Source organism: Alternaria viburni (genome assembly GCF_023758015.1).
Source record: "Alternaria viburni strain BMP 2772 chromosome Unknown scaffold_17, whole genome shotgun sequence".
NCBI lineage: Eukaryota > Fungi > Ascomycota > Dothideomycetes > Pleosporales > Pleosporaceae > Alternaria > Alternaria viburni.
The window spans coordinates 340,813-356,392 of NW_026055786.1; the positions used below are offsets into that span (position 1 = coordinate 340,813).

Below are 15,580 nucleotides of genomic sequence, written 5' to 3' on the forward strand. Positions count from 1 at the left end.
GCCTTTCGGGGCTATTAGCTCCTGACATCCTGTACAATGATGTGGAGATCACTAACCGTCAAGATCAATACAAGCCCTCCACAGAGAGTTTCGAATGCCCCATCAGGCAAGAGCCCAACAAAAGACTGCAGAGACTTCGCATTGTCTCCGACGCGTCGAAACCCGGTTTGTATACGCCCCCATGTCGTGTCATCGTTATGGTAGTTTTCAACTACCCCGTGTATAGCATTAGTGATCTCTGTCCAGTCGTGACAAGCGTCGAGGTCAAAGTCCTCTATCTTCGGGTCATTGGTGTTCTTCTTCTTCCTCTTCAAAGCTACAAGAGCTGCTGCGAAGCTCTCCTCGGTAGCTTTTGCTTGCAGTTTGCTCTCCTGTAATTCTTCGTCTCCGTGATCGAGCATCGCTATATCAGAATCCACCGGGAGAGTTACGGACCTTTGAGCGCTGGGATCGAAGTTGACCTCCGGCTCGCCACCAGCGCGGCGGTTCTCGATGAAGTCAACGGATAATGGTTGCAACCCATCTGTATCTTGAACAGGTAGTGAGGGTTCATCCTGGTCCTGGGCTGAATACGTACTTAGGGCACCAGACTTCATGGACGAGCGTGAAGTTCTAATCGATTGATCTGTTCGGCATGCCGCCCCATGACTGCTGTTTTCGTCATTGAAATAATCGACGCCTGGGCGATCGTAATAGTCGGCGGACACAGAGGAGGCTTCGAACTTGTCCACTACGGCTCGATAGTCATCCCAGTCAAGGTCACGGATCCTTGCGCTTTTTTCAAGAGTGGGCCACCCTTCTTCTGGATGAGGTTCACAGACCCAATGAAGCATTCTGGCATGACTGTGCTGTCGCATCTCAACCACTTCTTTCTTCTCATTTGAGTTGCATGTTGGAGCGACGTCGTTGAAAGTCCGAATCGGCTTGTCAAAGTCGTTTACCGGCAGCGTTCGCCAGGGCAAAGCATGCATGGAAAAGTCGTAAACATGTCCGAGCACGTGCTCGATGATTTCAGGGGAGTCAGTAGGGCCGGAATCGTTGCACAACGGGCAGTTGGTTATTCCGAATGTCCGGATTGTTGACTTGGCCATTACGCGCTGGAACGTCCTATCAGCGATTTCGTCCTTGTGTCTTTCATCCAGATGAGCCATGAATGCCGGCAGCGAATGGAAAACAGGGCGCGTTCCTGTGCAACAGGAGCATCTCCACTTGGGCGGATGATCGCGCAAAACATGCTCTCTCCATTCGTTTCGAGTGAGGTAAAATCGATACGGTGTTGGACAGTTTTCCACGATGCAAGTATAAGGGCTTATGTCGTTTTTCATATGTTTTCTACACGGGTGATTAGTTGACAAGTGGAATTAGGCCAGTCTACTTACGCCCACAGATCCGGCTCCTCGGCTTCTTCCAGTGGTATGGCCTGGCAGCAACAAGGACATAACAATGTCTTCCGATGAATTGATTGCTTCTTGGCTTTCGGAAATCGGGCGGATCCAGTGATGGTACTGATTCGGGACATTGTAGACTTTGCTTGTCGATTATATCGGCCTTCGAGTCCTTTATATTCAGTACCGAATGCTGAAGCTGAGAGCCCAGCTGTTGTTCGAGTTTCGTCTTCGTCGTTGATCTCTTTTCTCTGTCTTGCGGCAGCAATAGTGATACGCGGCTCAGAGGTGCTGATTACATCTGTCGCAGAATCAGGCGCAGAGTCAGGCGCAGAATCAGGCGCACTGGCGTCTTGTATAACATGTATCGGCATGCTTTGAACGGCTCTCGGTGTTCTGAGTACATTGGAGTGAGATTGAGCGTGTCGAAATCGGTGCCAGCGGCGTAGATTGGCTTCGACTAGCCGATTCTGTATTCCTTTGAGCTCCATGTTATGGTAATCCATGAGGTAATCTGCGGAACTGGCAGTCTCAGAGGGTCTGGCTTTCATCATGCAGATCAGATGTGCTCGCAACTGATCGCAGTGCCATTTATCTTTTCCGGCTCTGTCATGCTCGAAGGAGTTATCTGCTTTCTGAAGCCGTGATTTAGTACCAGACCGGCGAATGGTAGAGCCAATCCACGCCAGATTATCTGTCATCTCGTCGATCCCAGCTTTGGCCTCATGCAATTTTTCTTCGTTGCCGAACTCGAAGACCGCCGTCTTGTAGTTCTCCAAGAATTGGCCAAGCATACCTAGTAGGCTGGTGACGAGGACTATATCTCGTTGCCGCCCGCTGAGTCGCCAGTCTAGCGACGCCTTTCCATGAGCCAGGGCGCCCACGCTATCAGCCCAGAGTTTCAGGTCCGCAAAGCGTGCCTCGAGGTAGTTCTTGTCCTCACCACTGAGTGCTTCAATACATAACTGAAAAGACTTGAAGCAAGCGCGGGTCGTGTCCGCGGCCAATGCATTAGTAAGCTCCGTCTCTTGCTGTTGCGTCGGCTGCATTGTGGTATGCGGTACTTTCTTTGCGTATTGAAGAGGCTCAAATCAATATCGTGAATTATTTGACGCATCAAAAGAGAAGTAATTGACTGTCATAGGTTTGGCACGATCGTTGGTAGAGACATGCAACCCCGCAGCGTCAGCTTTCCAAGGTTGCATGACCCCGTCGCCTAAAGTCCAAGCAGGCCCCGGGGTGCCAGAGCCCCTCTTTGCTGGCACGTGGACTGGTGAGCTTAAACAACCTTGGGCGCCAAACCACTCAGCCTTCTCCCATCTCGTCCACTCATCGATGCGTTATAATCAAAACCCCATTGTTTGAGGTTCCTCCTATCTTATCACTCTACTTCTCTTGTCATCTACAAGAGCATCTCTGACCAATTCGATATCCTGGAAGCTCGATCATGATGGGTGCGTGTATTGATGATTCGAAGAGTTACAGTTCGGATCTGCTTTTCGAAGCTGCATCGCTGGCTTGTATCGAGATTATGAGTTGTACCACGTCAATGAAGCCGCCATCGATTTTAGGTGGCAAGATTGGCACCACACTATACCTCATTGCGGCGAAACTGGAGTTGGTGCAAGCATTCCAGCTCCCCGTTAAAGCCCAGGATCTTTCCTGTCGCGCTCTGCAGGATTGCCTGCGAATATGCAAGGTAAGAAGGACGACCCCTCCGCTTGCTATAAATCGAATCGGCCTAGTCACTGACCTTGAGAAATACAGTGGCCGATAAACAATGAACGGTCTGGTAATCGCCTGTCGTACTTTAGTTCTGCCGCTATCTACAAAGAACTCCAGGTTCTGTCAGCGCAGTCCAAGTTGCGCATCGGTATCAAAAAATTCCTGAGCGCTGAACTTACCCAAACAAAATTCTATGCTGATCGCTTCGAAGAACTTCTCGTTCTGATAGATCCGGAAAATCGAAAGCTCGGTCGTGCAGATGAAGCCAGCCCGTACAGGAAGCATTCCAAACCACAAAATGGATATGTATACCCGGACAACATACGCGAAAATTTGATCGCGGTACTGAAGTCGCATGCCATGTGTCTGCGCTCAGTACATAAGCCAATGAGCACGAGTCCTCGCCATCCTACCAGATTGTGTCTCAGTACTGAGGGACGAAATGTAAACCAGGTAGTTACGTTTGACCTTGTTATGGCGTCTATGGACTTCGAATTCTGGCGGGACTTCTCGCTGAGTGTTTCATTGTGAGCCATTCTACTCCATGCCTCAAAAGACTATGAGTTTGAGCTAATCACTTCCGTAGAAAAAATGACGAGAGATCCGAAACACCATCTGACAGCACGCCTACAGCCGGACAAGAAGAGGACCCTGACTGCCAAGTTGATATTGTGAAACCAGGCGATGTGTGCCAACTTCTTGAGCGTGTGCGCAACTCACGCACAAGCCCCAAGGTCTTCTTCAAATTGGACCAAAACTTCTGCCTTCACCGGGAAAAGCGGGCAGAAATGATGCCCTATCGTAAGCCGCACGGCGAAGGGAAATCCCTCGCAGACCTATTGAACTCGGATCAGTACAGCCTTACTCCCAAAGTAAAGATCATGCTCTCCTTTGCCGTCGCGCGAAGCTTCTGGGAATTCTACGGGAGCGAGTTAACAACAACACAGTGGTGTAGTGACAACATCTGGTTCATGCCACGGGAGAAGGCAAATCGGAAGCACACCGATGCACTAGAGCTCAAAGCCTTTGTAGGGTTTCCTTCGGGGGAGAACTTTCCAGGGCCAAACGAGTTCCTCGATGTGGATGAAGTGACGCATACTTATCCGCGGATTCTATGCCTGGGGATCATCCTGCTTGAGATTGGACTTGGCAAGAACTTAGGACTGTTGCCATTCACCGCTAGTAACAACCTCGAGGATGTGCGCAACAGTGTGAACGATGCGCATAGCGATGCGGGCTGCCAACGTGAAGAGCTCAAAAACGAAATCTGGGACACATGCAGAAACAAATTCGCTTTCGACGATGCAATTTCAAACTGTATGAACCCCAACAAGTTCATCGAAAGCTCCAAAACCCGGGAAAAGCGAAGCCGACTGAGCCCAGATCGTTACAAAAACCTCTCGCCGCATCTGAAAGCCATTGAGGATGGAAAGCGGGAAAAGTACCATGCGTTAGCCTTGAAGGATCGCCGAGAAGCTATCTACAAGCATGTTGTGTCGCCTCTTTATTGGCTGGCCACGGTCGGTTACGATAACGGGAACAATGACGTGTTCATAGAGCCCAGTAAGCAGCAGCATGGCAAGGATCACCGCCCAACCTTCGCTCCAGAAGAAGCGGACCGAGCCGAGCTCAAGAGGCTCTCAAAACAACTGCAAAATCCAACCTTCAACAGTGGTGCGCACGTCAAAGAAGATGCTGAAAGGTGGTTCGAAGACATCCGGGCCATCTCGAGCCTGGTGTTTCGTCGTAGGAGAATGGGAACCAAATTACCCCCACTACGTATCGCCATCCTCGATACAGGCTGCGACACGAGTTTGAATTGTTTTAGGGCAGCACAGTGCTTCAAAGGATGGCGCGACTTTGCTGTAGAGCCGCCGTCCCAAACTGAGGTGGATGAATTTGGACATGGGACTCTCATGGCGCGCCTTGTGATGCAAATTGTACCAGGCTGCGAGCTCTACATTGCACGCATTGCTAAGACGACGCATCAATTGGAAGGCAATGAAAAGCTTATTGCTGAAGTAAGTGATATCTATACAACTCGAACACACTCGACCTTTGCTGAACAGACATCACAGGCTATAAACCACGCTGGCAATGATTGGGAAGTCGACGTCATTTCCATGTCTTTCGGCTTTCCGAAGTTCAGCCAACTCATCAGTGATGCTATCGCTAACGTGAGAAAGATCCGGAAAGGCGCCATTGTCTTCCTCGCCAGCGCAGGAAACGACGTGAACCGTGCTGAAGCCTATCCGGCTTGCGATCCCTCAGTCATATCTATATACGCTACAGAAAGCAACGGTGCCTTTCTCAACACCAACCCTCTTTCTTCAAGAGAGTCGCTTCGCGTTCTGGGTACATACGGTGATAATGTACCAGAAGCTGTCCTGGCAGAGCTGCGTGTGCGATTTCCGAAAGGGGATTTCAATGCTGGTACTTCGATTGCGACAGCAGTGGCAGCGGGTATTGCAGGTCTTGTGCTAGCTTATGCCGCGATACTGCCACATGTTTTGCGTGGCATTGGTGTCGAGAGCTTGTACAGCGAACTGAAAACCACCGATGGTATGAGGCATATGCTGTTTGCCATGGCGAAATCGTGGAACGATCGACAGTACTTTGTCAACGCAATTTCATTTTGGTCTTACAATTTGGAAAACTCAGATATGTTTCGCGCAATATGTAGGGCATTGCCGCAGAACGAGGTGATGAGGTAAATGTCTTCATGTTTGACAAGATCGGGAAGCTGGAGGTCTCATCGTACACAGTGAGTCGATATGCTGTTAGGGCGGTAGGGACATATTTTGATACTCATCTTCTTGATATGAATTGAGTAACGCAGCAATAGTGTCTTCGATAGAACATGGGAACAAAACTCCTTGGAACAATGCAGGTGATATTATTGGGCAAAGCCCCGTTATGCAAAGCGACTAAACAGGCTTAATTCCGGTCAGCAGTGTCGTCATCATCAGTGACGTGTCTCTTCAGCCTTGCCGGAGATCAGCACTCCGTGTAACATGAGTATAATTTACGGCGGGAATCAAGACTTTAAGAGAATGTGAATGCGTGACCTTACCTTCATTGTCCCACATCTATAGTCGCCAAAAGGACACCTTACGAAAACCGTGATTCCTACCTGAGCAACCAGACGAGCCCAATACTCTAGAGATATCTGACGATGCCGACCTGGTTCCTTCCCCCAGACTTCACCTTTGCAGCTGACGGTCCACTTCAGCTCGGCACTGTCATCACACACCCCAAGAAGCCCACACTTGTGCTCACTGCCCTGGGCTCATCAAATTTGGACATAAAGCTCCCAAGAATAAGCACACTCGTCGAGCCTAATCACTCCCATGACCATTCGTACGCCCGATCCAATAGTTTCGCCATCTGGTCGCAGTTCCTCGCCATGGCCTCCGCTTCAATAGATATCGGCATTGGAAGGAAAGAATCTCTCAGCCACAGCACCGTTGATCACGAAATACGTACCTTTGCAGACCCTCTAACCACGGAGACTGCGCTGAAGATTGCGGCACTCCCAGTCGTACAACAACAGATGGCCAGCGGGCTTTTTGGTAAGCGCCCCGTTTACGTAGTCTCGGGGGTTAGGATTGCGAGAACGTCATTCACGGTGAAAAAAGAAAGAGGCACACACTATAATGGAGGGTTGTCCGGATCTGGTCCTCCCGTCCCTGGCCCTGTACCCCTGGAGCTGGGAGCGGGTGTGGCACACGCTCGAGAGACGACAGTGACAGACTCATATGAGACAGCACCAGAAATCGTGTATGCGTACAGAGTACACATAGTCCGATACAAGCGAGCAGGTACTGAGATGGAGCTGTTCCAGAGCAAGAGTGCGTTCATGACGGGTTCTGGGAGGGCGGATGAAGAGGAGCTACCTGTTGTGGTGGAGGGCACCAAAGAAGAGCTGGATGCGGATTTGGAAGAAGATAACGATTACAAGGAGACTCGGGGCGGGGAAGACGATGTATGCATCAGCTTCTAGCTCGCATCCTGTTCATTGCAGGAGTCAAAGTAAGGAATCAATATCGTTTTGACCACGTGTGCGCACGTGAATCAGGCAAGTACATCAAGTCTGCATGGTATCGTGTGATTAGACGCGGATGTGGAGATAAGCGTGGGTAGAGCAGAGTTTGGAAAGAGTGTCAACACCGCTAAAGAGTTCGGTGTTTACATGTCCGACACAATGGGTGATGCTGACTTCGTAGCATGGAGAGATGGATTGAGAAAGCAGCAGAAGGAGCCAAAAGAGAAGAGGAAAAAGAAGAAGAAAGAGAAGCAGTCCAAGTCGAAGAAGCAAAGTGAATCGAGCTCTTCAGCGAGCGAGAGCGAGAGCGAGGATGAGGATGAGTCTGACAGTAATTAAGAGGCTGGAAGAGAGGACCGCAAATGGAAACTCTGTTGTAGCGTATTTCCCTTAATAAATCAGTAGTCTTCACAGCATCTCTTACCTCCAATGAACCAACATGTTGCCCAGCGTATGGCATAGCGCGGCAGTGTCGGTCAAAGGAGGGCAGCCTTTGAGCTTCGGGGCTCGCGTGCCTGGTCATAGCGCCCCACGTCATCTCTCCCACCTGCCGAGGCATCTCGTCGCTCGCACATCTCAACTTCATCAATCACTCTGCATAACCACACATCACACCACAGACCCAGTATGAACGAGATTCAGAATGCATTAGATTATGCCATTATCGCGACGCTATATACGCCTACGCAGAGCTAGTAGCTGAGGCGACAGGCAGGCTAACCGGCATGGGAGTACCGGAAGCCGAAGCTGTTGACGATGAGCCGCCGCCACTGCCACCACCACCACCATTCTTCTTCTGGACGACCGCGGATACGACTTGACCAGCGGTGTTGGTCACGATGTCGACGAGCGCGTTGAGAGGCTCGTAGTTGAAGGTCTTCTGTGTCATTCCCTGGCCAACCTGCTTTGCGCTTCCAGCGACTTCGGTCATGTTGAGCTGTATCTCGGGTCAGTGGATGCAACTTGGTATGGTATAGGAGTATGCCTACCTTGAAGTTTCCGACAATCTGCTGGAGGGCGTCTCCGCCGCTTCCTACGACCTCTTGGACGATGTTACCGAGGTTGTCGACCAAGAAGTTGAGCGTCTTCCCGTTTTGCGTAATCGATCCAAGCTATATGCTGTTAGTCATTTTCTGATATTAATCCATTCGGATGCTTACAAGTCCATCAACTGCACCGATCACTTCTCCGACCAAGTTGGTGACGTTTCCGATCAAACCGATCAAGAGAGGGTTCAGGTCCAAAGAGTCAAAGACACGCTCAACGATAGAGACCAGGTTGCCCAATCGTACAATCAACTCGAGTTCAACATCTACATCAGCAATAGTGATGTTGACCTTCTCCACGGCGACCTGGACACCAGCATTGATCTGGACAAGACCAGCGACCTTGGCGTTAAGGTTGAGATCTGCCTGAAGCTTCTCGACACCTAGTTCAATCCTTCCAACGTGCAGTTCAGGGACGCGGAGAAGCACATCCGGGGGCGAAGATCCAGTAGGCGCAACCTCTGGTGGTCTGGTGGTAGTTCCGTTGCCTTGCGGCGGGGCGCTGCTTGTAGGTGCCGGGGTCGAAGGAGCTCCAGATTCCGATTGCGCAGAAATGAGTGTAGCGAAAGTAAGGAAAATGCTGATGAGCAGTAGGCGGATAGAGAACGACATGTTGGCGTGAGCGGCGACGACAGCAACAACAACGGCAATAGTAACGAGCGAGACAGCCGTACAAGTATCAGCAAACCACGACCCACGTACCGGTTATAGCGAAGGAATCCCGTTGCAAATCAGCGGGCACGGCAATCATGCACATGGAGTATTGCAAGGATTCCCATAATGGTAATCTCGGGTAAAGCCCCCTATGCAGCCGCGCAGGGGTTCCTACAAGGCTGGATCGCACCATCTGGAGCAGTGCTAAGGCATGAACATGTAGAAATCCTGATTCCGCATACGAACTGCCGGTTTTCTGGATTTTCTATCGAATCGCAGGTGTGGGCATGGATCTCCTTAATTTCCGTTTTTCTTGCTAGCGTAGGTGGATGACGGGTAATGGAAGATGGTGCTATGCACATGATCCTTGTAAGCAACTCACTACTACTCCACCCGATGGTAGTGTTAACCGTTGCGCCCGCCCGTCTTTCTTGTCGATTGACGACATCCATTGAGTTGTTGCTTCCTGTCCTTCGCTCTTTGTTTAGCAGCACGTCAGCTTTCGGCCAGTCTCTCTTTCAGTACCAGTCAAGATGTTGTCGATACTACCTACCATCACACTCCTTTCGTTGCCTTTCCTCGCTGTCTGCCAATCTGCATCCGATGGCTACAGTGGCTACAAGTTGGACGTACGAGATGACGGCGACCCATCTGCCGTCCTCTACGAAACAGAAAACACATCATCGTCCAACATCTCTGCCTTGAGCCCCGTCCCAGACGTTCTCCTCAACGCCTCCGTCCACGTCGGCGAAATCTTCATCGGCGTCGACAACCTCACCGCAAAGATCAACCTCGACGCCCAAGTCCTCCAGTTGCTGCAGTTCAACGCCGGAGTCGACCTATCCATCGACAAAGTCACCCTCCTAATCCAAAACGTCACCGCAAAAGTCTACCTCGAAGCCCGTCTGGGTAACCTCGTCAACATGGTCAGCGACGTCCTCGACAGCATCGATCTCAACCCCGTTATCGCCGAGCTAGGAAACGGTCTTGGCTCCATCATCAACGACACTGCTGGTCTCGTTGGCGACGTCGCTGGCGGACTTACTGGAGGAGGCAATGATACCTCTGCTCAAGCCAAAGCGAAACGCGACCTCGACTTCCACCAATGGGATCTCCGCAACAACATCCTCTACTCCATCAACAACTTCGAAGGCAACACCAACAAACGCCGTGTTCTCGCTCAAAACGGTGATATCGTAGAGCAGATCCTCGATAACTCCGGTACGATCTCCTCAACTAATGTTGTGGGTGATTACCTCAAGAGCATGAGGTTCAACGGGTTCAACGAGAGCGTGACCTATAAGGGCGAGGAGGTCTGGGAGGAGGAGTACGTGTACGAGCCTTTTATGGGTCTCTACTCTATTTCTGGCGTGTTCAAGAGCAAGAGTAATGGCGAGGTCGTTGGCACGCAACTTTTGGCTGAGGCGAGAGGGGGTGGGAGCGCGAGTATTGGGAATGAGAAGGCGTAGGTCTTTTGATACCCACTAGCACAGTTATTCGGATCGTTTTGCGAATGGAATATGTAATGTCTGAACTCTCGTGTTGTTGTTGTGCTCTGCATGCATGCTTGTCTAGTGACTCTCCCACATCAATCTGTCCCGATCACGTCTTTGCTTTTCCCATGCACGCACGCCTCTTTCATTTCACTCTGCACACATGAACCAAAACGGATTCAATGTTGGACTAGCACCAGCCACCGCCAAGTATTGGGAAACCCAACGGTTAAATTCCCATGAACGATCGCGTGGTTCGGTTTCACAAAAACCATCCGTGCGGGGCACGCAAGATGTGCGAACCGAGATTTGACATGCACCATGCAGTCGGATATGCCATGAATAGGCCTGTGGGCCTAACGGTCGAGATCTGTGATCTGAGCTTTTGGATCGACGATGATGTCACGGGGAACAGGAGTCATGGACTAATGCGATCTTATTCCGTGAGATATGGCGGGGTGCAAGCATGGAAGATGGAGATGGAGATGCAGTGTTTAGTGCAGCATAAATGGTTTGCTTCGGCCAAAGCGATGGATGACGAGAAAGGTAAGAGATGAGGGACGGATGGGACGCGAGAAGCGCGCAAAGGTTGGAACTTCATAAAGTGCTTCATTGTTGCCTGCGTTCATTCGTCGTTAAAACGCACCTAACGCCATGCCATGCTGTTGCTGTAAGATGAGATGAGAGTTTTCCGTACCGATTCCTAACGCCACATAATGCTCAAGACGATTTGTTTCCAACTCTTCGTGCAGCACCCTGATCCTCCCTACCCCTCGAGCCTACCCATCATATTCTTCCTAACCTTAGTGTTAACCACCCCTCCCACTCCAAACGCCGGCACAATCCTACAAATCCTCGCCGCAGCACTCTTCGCCCAATCCCTCAGCACCCTTCCTGCCCTGCCATCCACACCACCAACCCTAGCCTCAGGCCTATTGTACAAATCCAGACCGAGCAAATGCAACGGCGTGCTCACAAGCTGCACAGCAGCAGGCGTAACAAACTGCGCAACACTCAGCGCACCAACATATTTCTTGACCTCCGTGCCCATGCGCTCGTCTACCTTGGGCGCAAGCAGCGGTGGCAAGTTGAACGAAGCGAAAATAGTAAGGCAGTCGCGGACGGTGAAGAGCGCGAATGTAGGCAGAGGAACAGGTCGTGGCGACGACCCCGGCGCAGCGAAGAGCCGGGTGAACTGATTGTCTTTATACAGACACAGTGCCAAATTTGTTGTGCTTGTAGCGAGGAACTTGCTTGTACCGCTCGTTTGCTCTTGTAAACCTTGCGTGGGCTTAACCGTCGCGGACGCCGTGTCGATGCTGTTGGCGGTAAAGTATGTACCGAAGTATAGACTGAAAATCAGGACGAAGGGTTTGCTGCCGAGGAAGCGGTGCGGTTTCGCGAGGAGTTCGATTGCGCTCTTTTTCAGACTCTCGCCGAGACTGTTACGCCCGCTGGCATTTTCGATGATGCCTTTGTCGATCATGGTTATGATGGGTGCGACGAGTATGCCTGCGGAGCCGGCGGAGAGGGCGTCGACGCCGATGCGTAGACCGAGTTTGGACGTGTTCCATTCGTGGGATGTTTCGCTCGAGGTGGGTTTGCGCATCGTGGGGAGCGGCAGGTTGGGTTTGGGAATCGCGATTGAGGGTGTTGCGACTTTGGGTACGGTGGTCGTATCTCTGTGCTCTGTGGCTGTGTGCGGTTTCATACCGCTGGCTTGTTCTTCCCCCATTGCAGCTTCCTCCGGTGACTGATAAACTCTCTCTTTGTGTGCTGCATGGAATGCTTGAAGTTTTGACGGTGCGTTTCTCGCGGGCGCTTCACGCTGTACGACTTTTTCGACAGTTTGCCCGCTGTTTGGACCAGGGCAACAGATGTGTCGTAAGTGTCAACACAGAACAGGCTGTTGTTGAGGGATTTGATACAAGCCGCTGACGAAGATATCGGAGTTTACCTGAAAGTTCGCCGGCGAACAAACACCGACGTCGGAGCAAGAGCCGCCGAACGGGTATCACGCGCATTGATTGGTGCATGTCATCAGGCCCTGCATCGTTCGTCGCTCATAGCCATGTTCACGATGGGTAGCATCGGCTGAGACATGTGGGTGTTTGCTGCATGGCATGAGGAATTAAATGCAGGGTCCAGCGTGGGGACCTGGCCACGACTGACGATCCGGGGTATGGTGGGTTGGGACACAACACTTGCTCTCTCGCTAGGTGCACAGTCTGAGTACGTGATGACGGAAAGTTCTTGAGGAACTGATAACTGAAGGGCAGAATTCATTTGTCAAAACTTATCGGACAAGTCATGATAACTTCGTTTTTGCAACCAGGGCATGCCTACTCAACAAGCAACTCACGACTCATGCTGTTTCTGTCTCCCGGGTCGGTAGGCTATCGCGGCTGCGAGACGAGCAACTTAGCCGAAGCCAGTTTCCGAAGAATACCGATGTCGTAAGTATCTAGTTGATGGCGTCAACTAGCGACCGGTGATGTGTACTGGGAATGCGGAGATGGGGTGAGGAGTGGAGGCGGTGTGAGATAGCTGTAACAGAGCGACCAGGTGATGCGCATGCGAAGGTCGGTCTGACCCTTGACTAGTGTGGTAGTCATGAACATAGTATTCGCCTCGAAAGCTATCTTAGTCTTCTCAACAATTCGCTTGCATGTGATGCGCCTAAACTCCAATACACCCTAGGAATCCCGCAAGGGACTGTTGCTTGTATCTCAATTCCTCAGAGCACGCAGCCTCTCGGTAAATGCCTCTTCTTCTTGCTCAGTGGGCCCAACCTTCGTCTTTGCCGGTGTTGCTTCTTGGAGATCTTGTTGTAGATCCACGCCTGCCTTGTCTGCCGCCTGCGCCATCAGACGGTCTACGTCCTCTTGTGGTGTGCCGACTGCGGTGGCAGAGGAGGTGATATCCTGGTAAAGTTCGGTGGCGGAGTCTACGTTCTCGAACTGCTTTTCGAAATCGACCATGACGGAGGCAATCTAGGTGTTGTCAGCGCTGTCCTGGTCCCAATAGCTGTGGATGTCGCATACCCTCTCAGGACTCATAGACTTCATAGCCACGTCTAGACTGCGGTTGACCTTCATCATGTTGCCTGTAATCTGTCGCATCGTGACGGCGGTTTGTACGCGGCCTGCGACGGCATCGACGCGCGAGGCGAGTTGTAATAGGTTGAGCTTCTCATTCTGCTTGCGGATGGCGTTTCCGGCGTATATGCGAGCGATGTCGTTGTGGCCCTGCTTCATAGCCTGGGATGGAGTCAATACGCGATCTTGCGCTGAAGGAACATGTCACCAACCTTTTCCAGCTTGGTCTTCTCAGCCTGCTCCTCCTTGCCAGCTTTGAGCGCCTGCCTGTTCAGCGACTTGGCCGTGAACTAAGGGGGTCAGCGTATTACGAGTCAGCGTCAACACACAGTACTGACCTTGAGGTTGAAAAGCGCATTCTCGAGACCCGACATGGTGTATAGCTTGGAGGGTATAGGTTGCGGAGTTGTGCTATGGGTAGTGGTTCGGGAGATAGGCGGTAGTGGGCAGCGCTGTGGTGGGATGCGGCTACTGGCCACGCGGGGTGTGGGCCCAACCCCGACGTCATTGGCCGTGAAACACGGGCGCGCTTCTTGTTCTCGGCGCGCATTCACAAAGAAAAGAAGTGAGGAAATGGACTACAGTGGTTGTCGTTGGTGACACGTTCGATATCGTGTCGCAGCCTCATGGGCTTTCATCGCCTTTGAATAACGCCTAAATCTATGCTGAAAACATGGTGCATATGTGCCTGCCCGCACCCAGAATGCCTTTGATGTGTCCCTAATCTAAGCCAAACGCCTGCCTCGCGCCTTCGCAATGCCCACGTAACGCCGTGCAACTCGAGCCATTATTCGTACAAGTCGTCCATGAGAGAAAACATCACTGCGCGGGTGGCGCGTTGAACTTGCTCGTTGCGTTCTTGAAAAGCTCTTCTTGCGCAGCGATGAGCTGCTCCTCGGTCATGCCGCTCTGCTCGATCTTGGTCTGCTTCTTTTCGCGATTCTGCCCCGCGTTAGCTGGTGGTCGCGTCACATGCGCCGTCGCAGACATACCTGCTGCTGCTTCTTGTAGTCTTGCGCGACCTCGAGAATGGCTGGGACGTAGTCGCCAAAATCTAGCTCTTCCAGGGCAGCCTTGACATGTTCGCAGGCTATTGTCTTTTTCGCGTCCTTTTCGGCGATCTCGTTGGCTTCGGAGGAGATGAGGGTAATGAACTCAACGCAGCACTCGATAAGAAGGTCGCGCGAATCCTTTGCAAAGGTCATGCCAGGCTCGCTGGCCAGGATGTCTTGGACAATCTTTTGGACGGTCGCTGGCGCGTATTAGCATTTACGGGGGATGCGAGTCTAGAAATGCCGACCTTTGGGCAGCGACAAGTCGTCGTTGCCGCCGAATTCGCGGTCAGACATGGTGGGTGGATGCGCGGCAGCGTGTGGTGTTGGCTTTGAGCTTCGGTACTGCGCGCGGTTGCAGCCCTGCTAAGTAAGAAATGCAGAGAGGCCGGGGCACGGGCCGGCTGTTTGGCCGAAGACCCTTTGCCTAGGTATCTGGCATCATCGAGCGTTCACTGTGTAACCACGGCAGTCACCCAAGATACAGCCATGATGCACGAGGCTTACTGGGTAACGCGAGTTTGCGAGGAGTGATGTGTGTCTCTACCAAATCGCGCCCCGACGTTCCCCATTTTTATCTTATCCGCGTCATATCTTCCAAAAGGAGCAGACGTACAGCTTACTAACAGATCTAGGTGCAACCAGCAACAAAGGATATAGAGTTCTTCCTATGGACATGCTGGGCTGTGTTTGCTCGAGTCAGCCGCAGCCTTCACATGCATCCAGTCACGGTACCGGTGTTGCTCGATAGCGACAGTGTATCCAGGGCGGCGGGCGCTATCGCAGTGCTATCGGGCCATATGTCGCTAACGTCGCAGTGGCATCACGGGTGGATCGTTGAGGCTTTTCTTCAAACGACAGGCTTGGAGCTTGATGCAGGCGCTGGCTTGAGCATTGATGTGAGGGTATTCGTGCTCCACCGGCGACGGGCGTGTGGAGGCGGTGATTGGCAGTGGTTGGGTCGCGTTCCGAGATCTTAGCCAGGGACTGTATCTCTTCCCGGCCGGTTTGGGCGATGCCGGCCCAGTGGCATGTCGGCAGAAGCAGAGGCAGTGGACCACTACGTCAGCGCGTTGCACCTG

General features: G+C 51.9%; 9 protein-coding genes across 9 annotated transcripts; 3 read left to right on the plus strand and 6 right to left on the minus strand.

Moving 5' to 3' along the window:
• Positions 1 to 14: 14 nt before the first annotated feature.
• Positions 15 to 1,151, minus strand: J4E79_007723 (uncharacterized protein; the record flags this gene model as incomplete). Its single annotated transcript, XM_049356586.1, has 1 exon — positions 15 to 1,151. The coding sequence occupies one exon, from the start codon at positions 1,149 to 1,151 to the stop codon at positions 15 to 17; it is 1,137 nt and encodes a 378-aa protein (XP_049208933.1).
• Positions 1,152 to 1,375: 224 nt separating this feature from the next.
• Positions 1,376 to 2,434, minus strand: J4E79_007724 (uncharacterized protein; the record flags this gene model as incomplete). Its single annotated transcript, XM_049356587.1, has 1 exon — positions 1,376 to 2,434. One exon carries the CDS (start codon positions 2,432 to 2,434, stop codon positions 1,376 to 1,378), a length of 1,059 nt encoding a protein of 352 aa, XP_049208934.1.
• Positions 2,435 to 2,934: 500 nt separating this feature from the next.
• On the plus strand, positions 2,935 to 5,824 carry J4E79_007725 (uncharacterized protein; the record flags this gene model as incomplete). The annotated part of the gene is made up of 4 exons (XM_049356588.1): positions 2,935 to 3,084; positions 3,153 to 3,637; positions 3,697 to 5,131; positions 5,189 to 5,824. 4 exons carry the CDS (start codon positions 2,935 to 2,937, stop codon positions 5,822 to 5,824), a joined length of 2,706 nt encoding a protein of 901 aa, XP_049208935.1.
• Positions 5,825 to 6,285: 461 nt separating this feature from the next.
• J4E79_007726 (uncharacterized protein) lies at positions 6,286 to 7,494 on the plus strand (the record flags this gene model as incomplete). Its single annotated transcript, XM_049356589.1, has 2 exons — positions 6,286 to 7,095; positions 7,240 to 7,494. 2 exons carry the CDS (start codon positions 6,286 to 6,288, stop codon positions 7,492 to 7,494), a joined length of 1,065 nt encoding a protein of 354 aa, XP_049208936.1.
• Positions 7,495 to 7,837: 343 nt separating this feature from the next.
• Positions 7,838 to 8,813, minus strand: J4E79_007727 (uncharacterized protein; the record flags this gene model as incomplete). Its single annotated transcript, XM_049356590.1, has 3 exons — positions 7,838 to 8,092; positions 8,145 to 8,267; positions 8,316 to 8,813. The coding sequence occupies 3 exons, from the start codon at positions 8,811 to 8,813 to the stop codon at positions 7,838 to 7,840; spliced, it is 876 nt and encodes a 291-aa protein (XP_049208937.1).
• Positions 8,814 to 9,388: 575 nt separating this feature from the next.
• Positions 9,389 to 10,324, plus strand: J4E79_007728 (uncharacterized protein; the record flags this gene model as incomplete). Its single annotated transcript, XM_049356591.1, has 1 exon — positions 9,389 to 10,324. The coding sequence occupies one exon, from the start codon at positions 9,389 to 9,391 to the stop codon at positions 10,322 to 10,324; it is 936 nt and encodes a 311-aa protein (XP_049208938.1).
• A 790-nt stretch (positions 10,325 to 11,114) lies between these two features.
• Positions 11,115 to 12,083, minus strand: J4E79_007729 (uncharacterized protein; the record flags this gene model as incomplete). The annotated part of the gene is given in 2 exon segments (XM_049356592.1): positions 11,115 to 12,043; positions 12,062 to 12,083. 2 exon segments carry the CDS (start codon positions 12,081 to 12,083, stop codon positions 11,115 to 11,117), a joined length of 951 nt encoding a protein of 316 aa, XP_049208939.1.
• Positions 12,084 to 13,077: 994 nt separating this feature from the next.
• On the minus strand, positions 13,078 to 13,820 carry J4E79_007730 (uncharacterized protein; the record flags this gene model as incomplete). The annotated part of the gene is made up of 4 exons (XM_049356593.1): positions 13,078 to 13,341; positions 13,393 to 13,608; positions 13,659 to 13,736; positions 13,785 to 13,820. 4 exons carry the CDS (start codon positions 13,818 to 13,820, stop codon positions 13,078 to 13,080), a joined length of 594 nt encoding a protein of 197 aa, XP_049208940.1.
• A 445-nt stretch (positions 13,821 to 14,265) lies between these two features.
• Positions 14,266 to 14,795, minus strand: J4E79_007731 (uncharacterized protein; the record flags this gene model as incomplete). The annotated part of the gene is made up of 3 exons (XM_049356594.1): positions 14,266 to 14,388; positions 14,439 to 14,698; positions 14,747 to 14,795. 3 exons carry the CDS (start codon positions 14,793 to 14,795, stop codon positions 14,266 to 14,268), a joined length of 432 nt encoding a protein of 143 aa, XP_049208941.1.
• Between the last annotated feature and the right edge of the window lie 785 nt (positions 14,796 to 15,580).